The 15,565-nt window shown below is 39.1% G+C and overlaps 1 protein-coding gene across 1 annotated transcript in view; it reads right to left on the bottom strand.

Annotated features, from left to right (window-relative positions):
* Positions 1–15,565, bottom strand: part of actl6b (actin-like 6B) — a 68,560-nt gene that overhangs the window by 17,376 nt on the left and 35,619 nt on the right. Inside the window, exons 8-9 of the mRNA XM_039747095.1 lie at positions 15,362–15,451; positions 10,972–11,033 (exon numbers count right to left, since the gene is read on the bottom strand). Of these exons, the coding sequence (XP_039603029.1) occupies positions 10,972–11,033; positions 15,362–15,451 (152 nt within the window). The remainder of the gene's footprint in view (positions 1–10,971; positions 11,034–15,361; positions 15,452–15,565) is intronic.

The following is a 15,565-nucleotide window of genomic DNA, read 5'->3' as shown; positions in this document are numbered from 1 at the left end:
GCCACAGTGAGCCCCCAGGACCGAGGTTAGGAAACACTGGTGTAAGGGTCCGTATTTATGTGTTGTATTGTCATTTTTGAATGATTATTTCTCATATCTCTATGTTTTTTTCTCTTACGTTCATAACTGTGTGTTGTTCCTTTAAACTGTGCTATCATTCCTTGTGTGTTGTGGGTGGGCACTTAAGAGGTGGGGCCACCCTGACAGCCTTCTTTCTGAGCTCTCAAGCTAAATTCAGGAAAAACTTCTAGTGTGTAGGAGTTTATAGTAAGTATTGTTTTTGTGAGCATTTTCTGGCTTTTCTGATTATTTCTGTTCTGTCTTTGGTTTTTTCTAATGGATTATGTATTGGGACTTGTCTGCCTTGGATTGCCTTCACATCCTTTTTTGCTATTTTGAGCATTTGTGTTGTGTTTTTCGATTCTAAGAATAAAACCTCGATTTATAAAGACTACAGTTTGAATTGTGTTTAGAAGTTAGAGTTTTCATGGCTTAATATCTCTTGCAAGACATTTTTGCATATCATAGTCTTTTTGAACTTTTAAGGCTAGCTGAACATTTTAGGGCCTGCTCAGTCTATAGCCTGAATTTATATTTCTGGGCCAAGCTGGTCTGAGTTGTGACTCTTCTGGGTCAGTCTGTGAAGGCCTCACCTCATCTGCCATGTTTGGGCCTCCAAATGTTAACAGCCATGGTGTCTCATTTCTTCTGAATGACTGACTCAGGTCAGAGGGAGGGTGGGGGGGGTTCACTACAGGGAAGACTTGTGCAATGGTAAATTACGGGTTTTAACTTTGGATAAATTTGAATTTTAATTATTTATTGGATTTACCCCACAACACTGATTTTATGGATTTATTCATTGAAGATTAATTATGTAACGAAAAAATTTGGATACACTTCATTAATATATTAATCCTAGAAGGGAAATTGTTTTTTTCACATGACCTTTGTGGGTCAGAGTGCAGGGTCAGCCATTGCACAGGACCCCTGGAACAATTTTCAGGTTAAGGCCCAAGCTCAGGGGCCCAATGGAGTAGAATCCCTTCTTGTGTTGTGTAGTTATGTATTATCACAACATGACAATCTACAACATCAACATCTACTGGTCTTATGTGGTACTGCAGTTCAATTAAATATGTAAATGATCATTTTACTTCTCACCATCAGATGATGTAATCAGTAGTAACTGATAGGAAGAAGTATGGTTGTGATTATTCACTCAATCCATCATCTATTTTTTTTCTGTTCAAGCTGCTCAAAGCATTGTGCTTTAATTGTTCTGTCCTTATTAGAATTTTACAGGCAGCTTAAACCCAATTGCTAAATTAAACAAGTTAATTACACTTTTGTAATTAGTATTATCCGTGTATAGACCTCCAAAATTCAACGTGTCTTTTTTGAGGAATTCTCTGACTTAATGTCAATTTTAATTACTAACTATGACACACTCTTAATAGTTGGCGACTTTAATTTTCATATAGATAATCAGTGTGATCTAAAAGTAAACGAATTTATGAACCTCCAGGATTCTTTTGATTTGAGACAGCTCGTAAATCAGCCTACACATAAAGCAGGTCATACGTTAGACTTAGTGATTACTAAAGGACTGAAAGTTGATATAAAACAGATCACTGATATTGGTCTATCAGACCATTTTCTTCTACTTTTTAATATAGAAATAATGATAAAAAACACCCATGAGAAGCATATTGTTAAAAAACGCTTGTAAAACTTACAAACATTCTAAGCAATCAGTCCGTTTATAGTGCCAGCTATAATAGCGAGGACAATGTAAATAGTAAGGTGGAAAGATTTAATACTAAAGTGAGAGCTGCTGTTGACAGAGTGGCACCTGAAAAGACAGTGAAAAAATCTTCTAGCATTGGTATACCATGGAAGACCCAAAGAGTGTCTGATTTAAAGAGAACATGCCACAGAGCTGAGCGTCAATGGAGGAAGACTAAACTAACTATCCACTATGAAATATTAAAAGTCAAAATAACAGAATACAATAATACTGTCCGTCTTGAGAGACGCTGTTATTTCTCCAAGATTATAAATAACAATGCTAGTAATCCCAGAGTCTTATTTTCTACAATCGATCGCCTACTAAACCGAGGTAACTCAAAGGAATGCCTCCAAAGTTCTTCCAGTAAAACCTGTGAGGCTGTCGCTGTATTTTTCAATCAAAAAATTAATGATATTAGAAATAACATAGTATATCCCTCCAACACTAAGGATCATCCTAAACCCCAGCATCCTGTTATAAACAAATTAAACTCTTTCACTAGGATAGATTTACCTGATTTAAAGAAAATAATATCTCAATTAAAATCCTCCACCTGCATCCTTGACCCGATACCAACAAGGTTTTTCAAAGAAGTATCAGGCGTGCTAATTGATAATATTCTGGACATAGTAAATTCGTCATTAGATATGGGGGTCTTCCCAGACTGTCTTAAGACTGCTGTAGTTAAACCCCTTCTTAAGAAACATAATCTCAACCCCTCGGCTCTTGAAACTTTTAGACCCATCTCTAACCTGCCTTTCTTAAGTAAAGTTCTGGAAAAGGCAGCCATTATGCAGCTAAATGACCACCTAAATAAACATGCTATTCTTGATAAATTTCAGTTGGGTTTTAGAACAAATCACAGCACAGAAACTGAACTCGTTAAAGTAGTAAATGATTTGCGAGTGAACGCAGACAGAGGCCATTTCATGATCATAATATTCTTAGAAATCGCTTTAGTCAATGGGTGGGCCTCTCTGGCAGTGTCTTAAATTGGTTTGAATCCTACCTGACAGGGAGAAAATATTTTGTTAGTTGTGGGAATTACAACTCGAAGACACATGATATCCAATATGGTGTTCCACAAGGCTCTATCCTGGTCCGCTGCTCTTCTCAATCTACATGCTTCCGTTAGGTCAGATTATCTCAGGGCACAATGTGAGCTACCACAGCTATGCTGATGACACACAGCTGTACTTATCAATAGCACCTGATGACCCCGATTCTCTTGATTCACTAACAGAATGTCTGACTTGTATCTCAGAATGGATGAATAGTAACTTTCTCAAGTTAAATAAAGAGAAAACTGAAATCTTAGTGATTAGCAATAATGGGTACAATGAGGCTATTAGAAATAAACTGGATACATTAGGATTAAAAGTCAAGATGGAGGTAAAAAGCTTAGGGGTAATTGTTGACTGTAATCTGAATTTTAAATCGCATATTAATCAGATCACTAGGACAGCATTTTTTCACTTAAGAAACATAAGTAAAGTTAGACCGCTTATATCATTGAAAGATGCTGAGAAATTAGTTCACGCTTTTTTTTTCAGTCGACTAGATTACTGTAACACACTTTTCTCAGGGCTACCCAAAAAAGACATAAATCATTTGCAACGAGTGCAGAATGCAGCTGCTAGAATCCTAACTAGGAAAAGAAAATCCGAGCACATTTCTTCAGTTTTGATGTCACTACACTGGTTACCTGTGTCATTCAGGATTGACTTTAAAATTCTGCTTATGGTTTATAAAGCCTTAAATAATCTCGCTCCATCTTATATATCGGAATGTCTGACATCTTATATTCCAAATCGTAACCTCATATCCTCAAATGAGTGTCGTCTTAGAATTCCAAAAACAAAACTTAAAAGAAGTGGTGAGGTGGCCTTCTGCTGCTATGCACCTAAAATCTGGAATAGCCTGCCAATAGGAATTCGCCAGGCAAATACAGTGGAGCAGTTTAAAACACTGCTGAAAACACATTACTTTAACATGGCCGTTCTATAACTTCAATTTAACTTAATCCTGATACTCTGTATGTTCAATTCATCATAATAACTATTCATAGTGGCTCTAAAATCCGTACTGACCCCTACTCTCTCTTCTGTTTCTTTTTCCGGTTTCTTCGTGGTGGCGGCCTGCGCCACCTCTACCTACTCAAAGCATCATGATGCTCCAACAATGATGGATGGATTAAAAGCCAGAAGTCTACCTGACCATCATCATCAAGTCCTTCTGTGAGAACCCTAAATACAAAGAGGACTGTTTCATTTATGTTAGGTAGAATGCCCAGAGGGGACTGGGCGATCTCATGGTCTGGAATCCCTGCAGATTTTATTTTTTTTCTCCAGCCATCTGGAGTTTTTTTTTTTGTTTTTTCTGTCCCCCCTGGTTAATTAATGTTGATTTATTTTGTTTTTCTTATTGTGTCTTTTATTTTTCTATTCTTTGTTATGTAAAGCACTTTGAGCTACTTTTTGTATGAAAATGTGCTATATAAATAAATGTTGTTGTTGTTGTTGTATATTTACTAAACATGCATTTTTGCCCCTTTTGCACCAAAACTTGTTGTTGAATCCTCACTTGCGCAAGTCCTTCTCAGTTCATTAACTATTAGAAGTCCCAACAGAAGGTGATGCCCATGGCTGCGGGCACCAGGGCATCACAGCTACTGACAATAATCCTCGGACAATGAGAATCTGTTTGAAACATCAATGAGCTCAATGTTGCTGTTGTATGAAGTTCTAGCTTATTAGTGAAACATGGATGATCCTTTTCTAAGGTAAACCCATATTGGTTGTCCTTTTATAATTGCTTCCTGCCTTAGGACTATGTGTAGTCTTTAAGGTTTCTCATGAGTTCACAATTGTCATGTCTCTTTTGTCCTGATTTCCTTCAGTTCCTGTCTTTGATACTGATCCACGAATGTGTTCTGCCCTTAGATTCAGAACCTAATTAGATTAAATTCACACATGGGCCGCATCTTCTTTTTTCCTTGTTTGCTGTCTTCTGCAGAATGTCTACAGGAAACCTAAAACTACCAGAGGTAGCCATTTACCAAGATGTGCAGTTAGGATGTTGTAGGGAACTTTCCTCTGCAGGGTCAATCAACGGAGAGATGATCACATATGGAGGAGCAGGGAACGATTTTCTTTATGTGACACAAAAATTAAGAATGCATCCAAAGGAAAGTGAGCAGATATCACATTGCATTTTCAAACCAAGCTGAACTTCTTGTCCCACAACATAGTCAGATGGACAGAATGGTGGACAGTGAGCTAATATTTTTTGCTTCCATCTGAAAAAATGAAAAGAGATGCATTCCACCAGCCAGCACTGACCATTTCAGCTACTGAGCTACTTCACGCAGCTGAGCAGAATGAAGAAAAAGAGGAAGTTAGAGTTTCCTGGAGGTTTCTGACGCAGTACACCATTATTTTTGGATTTCAACCCTTCTCTGTTACCACAAATAGATCTAAATAAGCTTAAATTACTGTATTTCTGTTACTTTGAACAGCAGTTCTTGACCATTGAATATGCTGAATACACACAAAGTTTCAGAATATTCTGTGAAATTTCCCAGTGACACATTCAGCAGTGACTGAAGTGCACAGACTTTATTAGTAACCTAAAGAAATGAGGTTTCTCATGAAATAAAGAATACTGTACATTGTTGTACCAAAATGTGCACTCAGATGTAGAAAGAGAAATGCAAAAATGAAGATAAAGATGACATCTCACTTTCAAGCTCCAATTCATGCACTTTCAACCACAGTCTAATCAAACACTGTTATTTTTCTTGTAAGCTATTTGTTTACTGTGATGTGAAGAAGCCCTTGTGATGCAGAGAAAAAGAAACGAGACTTTTTTTAATATTTAGTGCCTTGATATCTCAAAGCTCCTCATGCCACATATTCCTTCCAGTGATTATGACTTCAGCAAATTGCATTTTTTGGCAGTGTTTGACAATTCAGATTCCAGGGTTGCTTAGAACCTTTTAGGTATCTTCCCACCATTCAAGTTGGAATTGACATTTTTAGGTGAGACACAATCTTCCATGCAGGCACTGGAAAGATATCCCACTGGAACACATGGAAAATGATGCCAATATATTTGAAAGTGGGCACCTTTCTCTTTAAACTGGTTTTATTTTACTTAGTTGAATCTCCTACTCTAACAATGCAGGATTTTTCTGGTTAACAAAGCAATAACTTCAGAAATAACATGTCTGAAAATATCTGTATATTAAGAAAAAAGGATTTATTTTACCCAACATGGCAACTTCAATTGTTTATCTGAACAGTTAGTAATCAATAAGGCATGTTTGACTGAAGATTGACGATTTCTACATGGATCACAGCTAAACAAAAAAGCAAGGCCGTGTACAGACCATAGATATATAAACGCATTCACGAAATTAAAAATAGGAGTTTTGAGAAACTGTAGGGGTGAAGCAGAGGATCTTACTAAAAAGCGATAAACAAGTAATAACAGCTTGATTAAATACTCCTGTAATACTATTACTAATAATACTATGTCAGAGATGGCTGGAAGGCTAACTCAGCTGGGACGCCCTCAGCCAGGAACGACTGGGGGAGATAGCATACACAGGACATTATCTCCACTGGACTGACAGATGGCAGCACTCCTGGGTTATGACAGTGCCACTGTTTCCCACAGGACATCATGGGAACAGGAAATCTTAAACACAGCCCTGTTGGGTTCCATGGATGCTGCCAGGGGTGTTATGAGGACTAATAAGCCCTACCTTGTCAGGCTCCAGCCTAACCCAGAAGTGCTTGAGACCATAATTATGGGACACTGGAAGTACTCCCGTGTTTCACATAAAAGGAGCTGCCTGCCACTGGTCGAGGAGCCAGAATCAGGAGAAAGGAGGACAACATTTGTGTGGAGGAGTGGAAGCAGAGAGAGTGACAGAGAGAGAGTGAGAAGAAAGTAAGACAAAGAGTTGCAGAGTACCGTATTACTGTTTTCTATATCACTGTGCTTTGTACGTGTGTTGGTGGTGGGAAACAGTTATTGGAAGAGTTTCCCACAATAAAAAAAACTCTTTGTGCTTTTATACTGTTGTCCATGCCTTTGTGTCGGGTGTTTGGTGAGTTGGAATAATACTACTGTAACATGACAAACCTTGAGTGAAACAGGCAATTATTAGATGAACAGTGACCACACACGTCACAGATCTCAAATTCACAGATGACATTGTCGAGTTAGCAGAAACAACAAGTCAGCCATAAGAGCTCAAAAACAGACTATGAGAAATTGCTAGTAAAGTAAACTACACATAAACATGAATAAAATGTAAATCATGTTCATTATACTACAATCCGACGATCACATACAGCTCTGGGAACAAAGTCATGAACAAACTCAGCAATTCATCTACCCAGGCAGTCCACTGATGGCGGTGCCCAGAAAGATAAGAACTGTTGTACTGGCAAGGCAGTAGTGGCATTTCAGAGAATGGGGATGATTGTTCCTCAAATAATATCAGAACTTAAATAAAACAACACCTATACAGTACAGAGGTCCAATCGGTTTCAACCTAAAACATGGAAAATTACAGCAAAAATAGTCTGGAATCTAAAATTGTTTCATTAAAGATGCCTTTGAAAAGATCTTGATGTTAGTTATTACTGGCAAAGAGCAAATGATGAAATCCTATGGCGTAGTGGACCCCAAAAGTTACCGGGCATAATTACACAGCACAGGATCCATCTGGCTGAGCATATTCTATGCTGTCACATCATAGACATGCCGAAATTGCCATGTAGCCTGTAACCTTCAATGGATTTAGAATAGGAGAAAACACATGGAGCAAAACATTTAATGAAGACCTAAAAACAATGAAAGTCAATGGAGAGGAAATGGAGGCTGTTTGGGGCTGTTTGGAGACATTTGGAGGATGCTTGCTGTCCAAGGTGAGTTCTTTCACAGAAGAACCTAAGCTAAATACTACTATATTATAGGCATTATAGCATTGCCAGCACAGAGGCAGATTGTGGTGTTACACAGGGATAAGAACAAATGCAAGACCCTAGGAAAACTTATTTGACTTGTTAAATAGCCAACAGCAAGAGGAGCTGGATCATGTAAGATCATTTCGGGTTATCACTTTCATAATCAATTTAATAGACCAATGAGCTACAATTCAAATTAGGGTTATCAGCAAAGCCAAAGTTTGAGATTGGCTTTGCCAGTCAGTCATTTTCCAACCCGCTATATCCTAACACAGGGTCACGGGGGTCTGCTGGAGCCAATCCCAGCCAACACAGGGTGCAAGGCAAAAAACAAACCCTGGGCAGGGTGCCAGCCCACCGCAGGGCACACACACACACCAAGCACACACTAGGGAGAATTTAGAGTCGCCAATGCACCTAACCTGCATGTCTTTGGACAGAAACCGGAGCACACCCACGGGGAGAGCATGCAAACTCCACACAGGGAGGACCTGGGAAGCGAACCCAGGTCTCCTAACTGCAAGGCAGCAGTGCTACCCACTGCACCACCGTGCCACTGAAATTGAAATGTTTAATTTTGGAAGCTGGTTTGGATATGGTGAAAATTCAAAGAATTAAACATTTGCAGATAACGTCTTTCCTGTGTTTCGAGGAAGGTTGTGAAGGTAGTCATGATGTGGATTCATAATTATTTTTTTCTGGCTTTATTTTGACTTGTTTTCAATATTTCTTTTTTCAGTTAAGGATTTTGATATCTATTGAATTCAGTTCAGCTGTCAGTTTTTTGGAATTCAGTTTTTTTAATGTCCCTAAAAATATTCGTGCCACGATTCCATTTTGTTTTTTGTGAATGCCACCATCTCGTGCAATTTTGCTATGGCATTGCTATGGGTGTTTTTCTTGGTCACAATGCACATGTCATGGAGGGACAAGAGTATACACCTCCTTGTATCTGAGATCAGATAACAAGCTTTCCCTTGTCATTGCGCACTTTCTATTTTGACTTTCTGGTTTTTACTAGGAATCCTTGCTTTGTTCTCTGATTTTGATCTTTGTTGGCAATATTCAGTTTGGTTGAAAGACAGAACTTATTTTGGTTAAAAAAAACTAGGCTTAACTTGTGATAATGTTTAACTGTTTGACTACACAATCTTTTCTTGCTTCTCCCTGCACAGGGAAAAACAAAGTTAGAGTTTACACTGAAATGCAAACAAAATCGTCATATAAACAAGTAAGGGATCATAACCAGAACCATAATAGAGAGATCATCAATCCCAAATTGTAACCTAAAAACTAACTAAGGAGTCTCTAGAATGTATTTATGAAAGAAAACCACAAATATTTAATCAGAATCCATCAAACTTGGATAATTACTCTTTGTGTATTCTTTTGAACATACAATCTATGGACCGTAAAGGACAGCTGGCAGCCTTACCTGGCCAGGATGCCCATGAGATGGAAAGACCGGGAGAGATAATGCCCTGTGCACACTCTCTCCCCTGCAGCTTCCCTGGGTTGCAGTGGTGCCCCGATTCCCACAGGATGGCATGGGACATTGAGTTCTTTGACCCAGTCCTGTTGGATTCCATGAGTGATGCCAGGGGGTGGGGCAGGGACTGGGAAGCCCTTTTTCATGCGGTTTCTGTTTCACCCGGAAGTGCGTTCAGACCACGTTTACAGAAGATCGAAAGTATTCCTGGGTGGGAGATAAAAGGAGCTGCCTGACTCAAATTGACAAGCCAGAGTTGGGAGGAAGGTGGACAACGCTTGCAAGGAGCAGTGACCGAGAGAGAGGAAGACAAAGAGTTGCTTTATTGTGCTTATTGCATACACTTGTGGCTGTGGTGGTGGGAAATGCTTGATTTGAAGAGTTTCCCACAATAAAAAACTCTGTGCTTTTATCTTGTTTCCACACATGTTTGTTTTTGGTCGTTTGGGGAGCTAGAGCTTCTCTGGTGTACACAGGACAAAGTATCCATCTATTTGTGGGTTTTAGGGTCAAGGATTCTCATTTAAGGGTGATTTTTAAAAAGTTGCAAACTATTACAATTGTGCCACAACATTATCTTGAATTTACTTTGGGCACTGCCATCAGTATCAGGTGTTCCCATGGCAATTACCTTCCAGAACTCTCTTAAATGTAAGTATGAAACACCCTTTCTCTGTCCTCCTGGTATTTAAATACTGTTCTTCTGGTTTTGGTTTTCAATTTTTGGTTTGCAATTTCAGTTTCATTCTTCTAATCAGTTTGACTTCTGGCTGTGACTTAGGCTTGTTTTGACCATGTTCTTCAGACCCTATTCATTAAATTTATATTGTCTAACTCTGAGTCAGTAAAGTTATAATTCCTTAGTGTCAATGACATAATTTCTATAACTTCTGAGACCACTCTTCACGGCAACAACAGATGCAAAACAGCTACCACACAAAATGGCAGTGACTGAAAGTAAATAAAAATAATGATAGACTATTTCCAAAAAATACACATATGTAAATAAATAAAAATAAACACAAAAAAACACTTGAGTTAGAGAAAGAATCATAACAAACAAAGCTGTGCACACTGCAGCCATTCAGCGAATGTGGTAAGCAATTCTTAAACGTCTCGCCTCTTCACAAAGGCATCTTGGGACTGCTTCGGAATTCTACCTTTCTATTCTCCTCCTGGATTTACTGCAGCACTAATTCTATCAACTCTCAACTAGGTGAGATTGCATTAGATTTTTAGTCTTCATCTAGTCATGAGCAAAGGAGACTGGGGAATGATTAGAGGATCTTGAAAGTTGAGAAAAAAATAAACATAACATTAAAATATAATTTATTATTGTATTGGTTTAAAAAATTAAAATTAAAAAGCGCAACTTTAAAAAGGAAAGAGGCAAACTATAGCTTCTAGAACTAGGTGAAACAGTACATGAAGCAAATTTACATTTACATTTATTTGCTTAGTAGATGCTTTTATCCAAAACAACTTACAAAAGGGATGAACATAATCAAGTAAAATTAGTTTGGAGACTATTTGGAAACAGGAGTTACAGGACAAGGGTACAAATTGATCTCCACAAATGAAAGGCTCAAATAGAATTACAAGCTAGATTTATAAAACCTAACAGCTATCACTTAGATAGGATTTACCAACTTCCTTGACAATTCTTGCTAAATGTGTTGCAGACAGTTGTTGAAATCCAAGACACTTACTGCTCATCGTAGGGGGAGTCCGAAACCTGAAGAACTGATGCCTGGAAATCCTGGATAACCTCCTAGAGACACAAAAGAGACCCCAGCAGTTAGCATTCCCTTTCTCTGGGTGTGAAAAGATGGGCATTGCTTTGATGTTAAGCGGATGTTTAAAGCACAGATTGTGTGCTGACATCAATGTGCTGCTGTGTTGAGACTAAATTGAGTATTTTAGATAGATAGATAGATAGATAGATAGATAGATAGATAGATAGATAGATAGATAGATAGATAGATAGATAGATAGATAGATAGATAGATAGATAGATAGATAGATAGATAGATAGTGTGGTCTATGGCCAGCTTGTCATCCAGGCCAAAACCCCCAGGCCGCCATATGGAGCTCTCCCTGCAGTATGGAGGTGCCCCGGATACCAGCAGGGAATCATGGGCGATGGAGTTTTCCCCTACAGCTCTGCTGGATACCACAGGGGCCAACAGAGGACGCGGCAGGGAGACCCAGAGAGTCGTATTTGCCCTACGGCCCGGAAGTACGTCCGTGTCACATGAACAAGAGGAATGACGTACTTCTGGGATGAAGATGAAGACTTTTTATTTGACCCGGAAGTGATAGGAGATCACATGGACTGGGGGATTGGAAACACGTCTGGGTCAGGGACAATAAAAGGACTTTAAGGAACACCAGAGCGGCAAGCTGAGCTGGGTGGAAGGGTGGCAACGCGTCTGGGAGTGGTGGAGAGTTTATTATTAATTAGTGATTGTGATTAATGAGTATTGTGGAGAGGAGGGTGCTTTGTGCACTGTCGATTATTAATAAAGTCAACTTTTGGACTTTTATCTGGTGTCTGACGTATTGTCCGAGGGTTCAAGGGAGTGATAGCGCCCCCTATCTGTCACAATAGATAGATACTTTATTAATCCCACGGGGAAATTCACATACTCCAGCAGCAGCATACTGATAAAGCACAATATTAAATTAAAGAGTGATAACAATGAAGGTATAACAGACAGACAATAATTTTGTATAATATTAACGTTTACCCCCCCGGGTGGAATAGAAGAGTCGCACAGTGTGGGGGAGGAACAATCTCCTCAGTCTATCAGTGGAGCAGGACAGTGGCAGCAGTCTGTCGTTGAATCTGCTCCTCTGTCTGAAGATGATCCTGTTCAGGGGATGCAGTGGATTCTCCATTATTGACAGGAGCCTGCGCAGTGCCTGTCGCTCTGCCACAGATCTCAAACTGTCCAGCTCCATGCCTACAATAGAGCCTGCCTTCCTCACCAGTTTGTCCAGGCGTGAGACGTCCTCCTTCTTTATGCTGCCTCCCCAGCACACCACTGCGTAGAAGAGGGCACTCGCCACAACCGTCTGGTAGAACATCTGCAGCATCTTATTGCAGATGTTGAAGGACGCCAGTCTTCTAAGGAAGTATACCCGTCTCTGTCCTCTCTTGCACAGAGCATTAGTATTGGCAGTCCAGTCCAATTTATCATCCAGCTGCACTCCCAGGTATTTATAGGTCTGCACACAGTCACCTCTGATGATCACAGGGTCCATGAGAAAATTCACCGCCAGCTAATTGGTTTTGCTGGTGTTCAGGTGTAGGTGTTTTGAGTCACATCATTTTTGTTTGGAATTGTGTGTCTGTACAAATTTGTTTTTCCTTTTATAGGTTTTTCCATGCAGAGATTTTTACTTTTTTAACCTTTTAACAGTAAGTACAGCGCACAGTTGAATAACAGACTGGGAGCTTGTGAGAGTTTCATTCCAAGAATAAAGCAGGCATTAATTTGACAAAGTTAAAGAGAGCTTTTGTAATGTAAAATTTAATACAAACCTATAGTGAGGAGTCTGAGCATCTGAGTAAAGTCCCAGGCTTGAGCAGTATGAATCTTTATTAAAGGGTAAAAAGATGGACTTAAATGGACCTAACTAGTGGAAGAGAGGTATCGACAAAGGGTTGTACATGTTTAACTTGTAGTAGAGAGAGGAACAACTTGGAATTAATTTAATCTCAGGAAGAAAGGAACTTAAAACAAGATGCCGCAAATCCAATAAAATCACAGGTGAAATGGGACACTTGGAAGTGTCTGAGAAGGTCCTCAGTCCTACAAAAGCATACAAGTAATATTAATAAATGTATGCAAAACCCTTACATGCTAATGCTTGTTGAATTTTTGTCTTTATGGGATAGCATCTTTTATGAACAGTTCATTTTCTTGTGTGAACTTCCCCAGTTTCAGGAATCAGATATAATGCTGCTGCACCTTATTCATTGGCAGTGACAAAGACAAGCAAAAAACCTGCTTGACATAAGCACTAGGCCGAACTGCAGACCTAGATGAACAGCAACTAAATAATTTGTGGGACATTAAGGTCAAACGATATAATGCACTAGTCAGACCTCAGCTGGAGTACTGAGTGTAGTTCTGGTCACCATGCAACAAGAAAGACACAGCAGCACATGAAGCCGTGCAAATATCAACCAAGTGCATCCCTGGATTTATGAAACACTCAGAGAATTAAACCGGTTTAGTCTTGAGGAGGGAACCTAATCCATATTTTCAAAATTCCCAAAAGGATTGATAAAGTAGAGCCAGCAAGATTCTTTCAATTTAATGGTGACTTGAGGACACCAGTAGAAATTTTAGAACAGGGGTGGGCAAAGTCAATCCTGGAGGACTGCAGTGGCTGCAGGTTTTTTGTTCCAACCCAACTGCTTAATAAGATGCACTTATTGCTCAAGTAACACTTCTGTTTCACTTTAGTTGTCTCGCTTGTTAAGATTTTGAACGCTAATTGCTTATTTTAGTCTTAAACAGTTGTATTCTTGGTTTTTAATTGCTCCTAATTAGCAATAACATACAAATGACAAAAGAGAGCAGCCTTTCTCCATTTATCTTGTTTCCATTTACACCAAGTGTGTATTTATCATGCACTATTGGGTTTAATTAAATACTTGGAAGGAAAGTGAAGAGAAAAAAGTGAAGCACTGAGAATTATTCATCCATTTTAGCCTTCAAATTATTTGGATGATATCCTTAGAAAGGACAAAAAATCTAGGATATGAGAAGGACTTGACATGGCAGCATTAAAGCACTAACAAGCTATGAAATTAAATTAGTGACAAGAATTGTTTTTTAGTCAAGCAATTGGGTTGGAACAAAAACCTGCAGTCACTGACTTTGCCCACCCCTGTTTTAGACTGAAGCCAGGACGCATTGCACTTCTTTAGACAAAGAGTTGTGGGAATCTGGTCAAACTGCCGAGACATGGAGTTGAAGTAGAAACCTTGACAACCTTTGAGAAGAATCTGGATGAGATATTGGGACAGCTTAGCTATTAGCTAAACAAACAAGCTCAATGGACTGAATGGTTTCCTCTCATTTGTCAAACTTCTTATGTTCTAAACTCGGATAACTCTTAGGTAGCAAAGAAGAATCCTATTGGCGACACCTAAAAAAAACACACTTAAAAAAGCTAATTAAATGTTATGGTCACTGGGAGGCACAGTTTATTTCAGCAGTACTTTTCAGAGATGTTATACGGTGTGTAGCTTATGCAATACTTAACTACTTCATGAAAACTCCATGGATGTGTGGCAAAGTTATCGCCTGAGGCAAAGTGAAACCAGTTGTCATTGTTCACATTGGTAAACAAATACGGTAACTACAAGGAAGGCAAATTCAGCAAGCCACATTTAAAGAGCTGGATAAAAGGCTCAGTGGGAGACTTGACAAGGTTTTTGAAACTGTGTCTTTGTTACATTTTCATCCTAGTAAGGCTGAGTTTTGATGAATGGCATACAGTCGATATTGATGCAGGATAAAGGCCCAGGGGTTATAGCAACTTTTAAGAACAAACAGACCCAGGAGAAGACATTTGTGCAGATGAAAGAATGGAATCTGAGGGGCAAGGAGTTTAGGACAGACAGGGTGTACAGGTTAAATAAGTTATTAGACAGAAATATTTACTACTATGTGCAAAAACAGGGCTGATGAACTGCTGTATTATATAAGAATGTTAAAATAGCTTAAAAAAGATGATTCAAGAGGGAAGGATTATTTGAATGAGCCTGCCAAGCATGTGTCAAGTGCTTTACTACTTCCAGTAAAGAGTAAACAGGACGGCACTAGACACACCTGACACGCAGGTCTTTGTTAAAGGCATCCTGCAAACTATTTTTATTTAATTTCCTTGTTTTTTTCTCTTACAGTTCAAAGTCATTTGGGTAAGGCTGCTTAAGCAACTGTAATGGTAAATTTGAAACCATCTCTTTTAGTATGTAGTTTCATTCTTAATGTTTTTTTAATATTACAAGACAAAATAATGACACAAGCTGATGGAATAAACATTTTTAGCATCAAGGACCACCATTTGAGGACTTACATTGCACATGTAGTTATGCCAGGATTTGGTGACTTGGGGCAGCTTCTCCTTTTTCTTCCAGATGGGTGGTGCTCCTTCTCTTACTGGCTCCTGCAGAAAGGCAAAAAACGATAGAGTGACCAGGATCTCGAGACCAGCCTGAGCGAACTGGTGAGGACATGTGTTACTAGAGGAGGAGATGATATACTCTCTGTGTCTGAATTG

This window comes from Polypterus senegalus, chromosome 3 (genome assembly GCF_016835505.1).
Source record: "Polypterus senegalus isolate Bchr_013 chromosome 3, ASM1683550v1, whole genome shotgun sequence".
NCBI classification, from domain to species: domain Eukaryota; kingdom Metazoa; phylum Chordata; class Cladistia; order Polypteriformes; family Polypteridae; genus Polypterus; species Polypterus senegalus.
The sequence above is the reverse complement of the archived record's forward strand: the minus strand, read 5'-3'. Positions and strand labels throughout refer to the sequence as shown.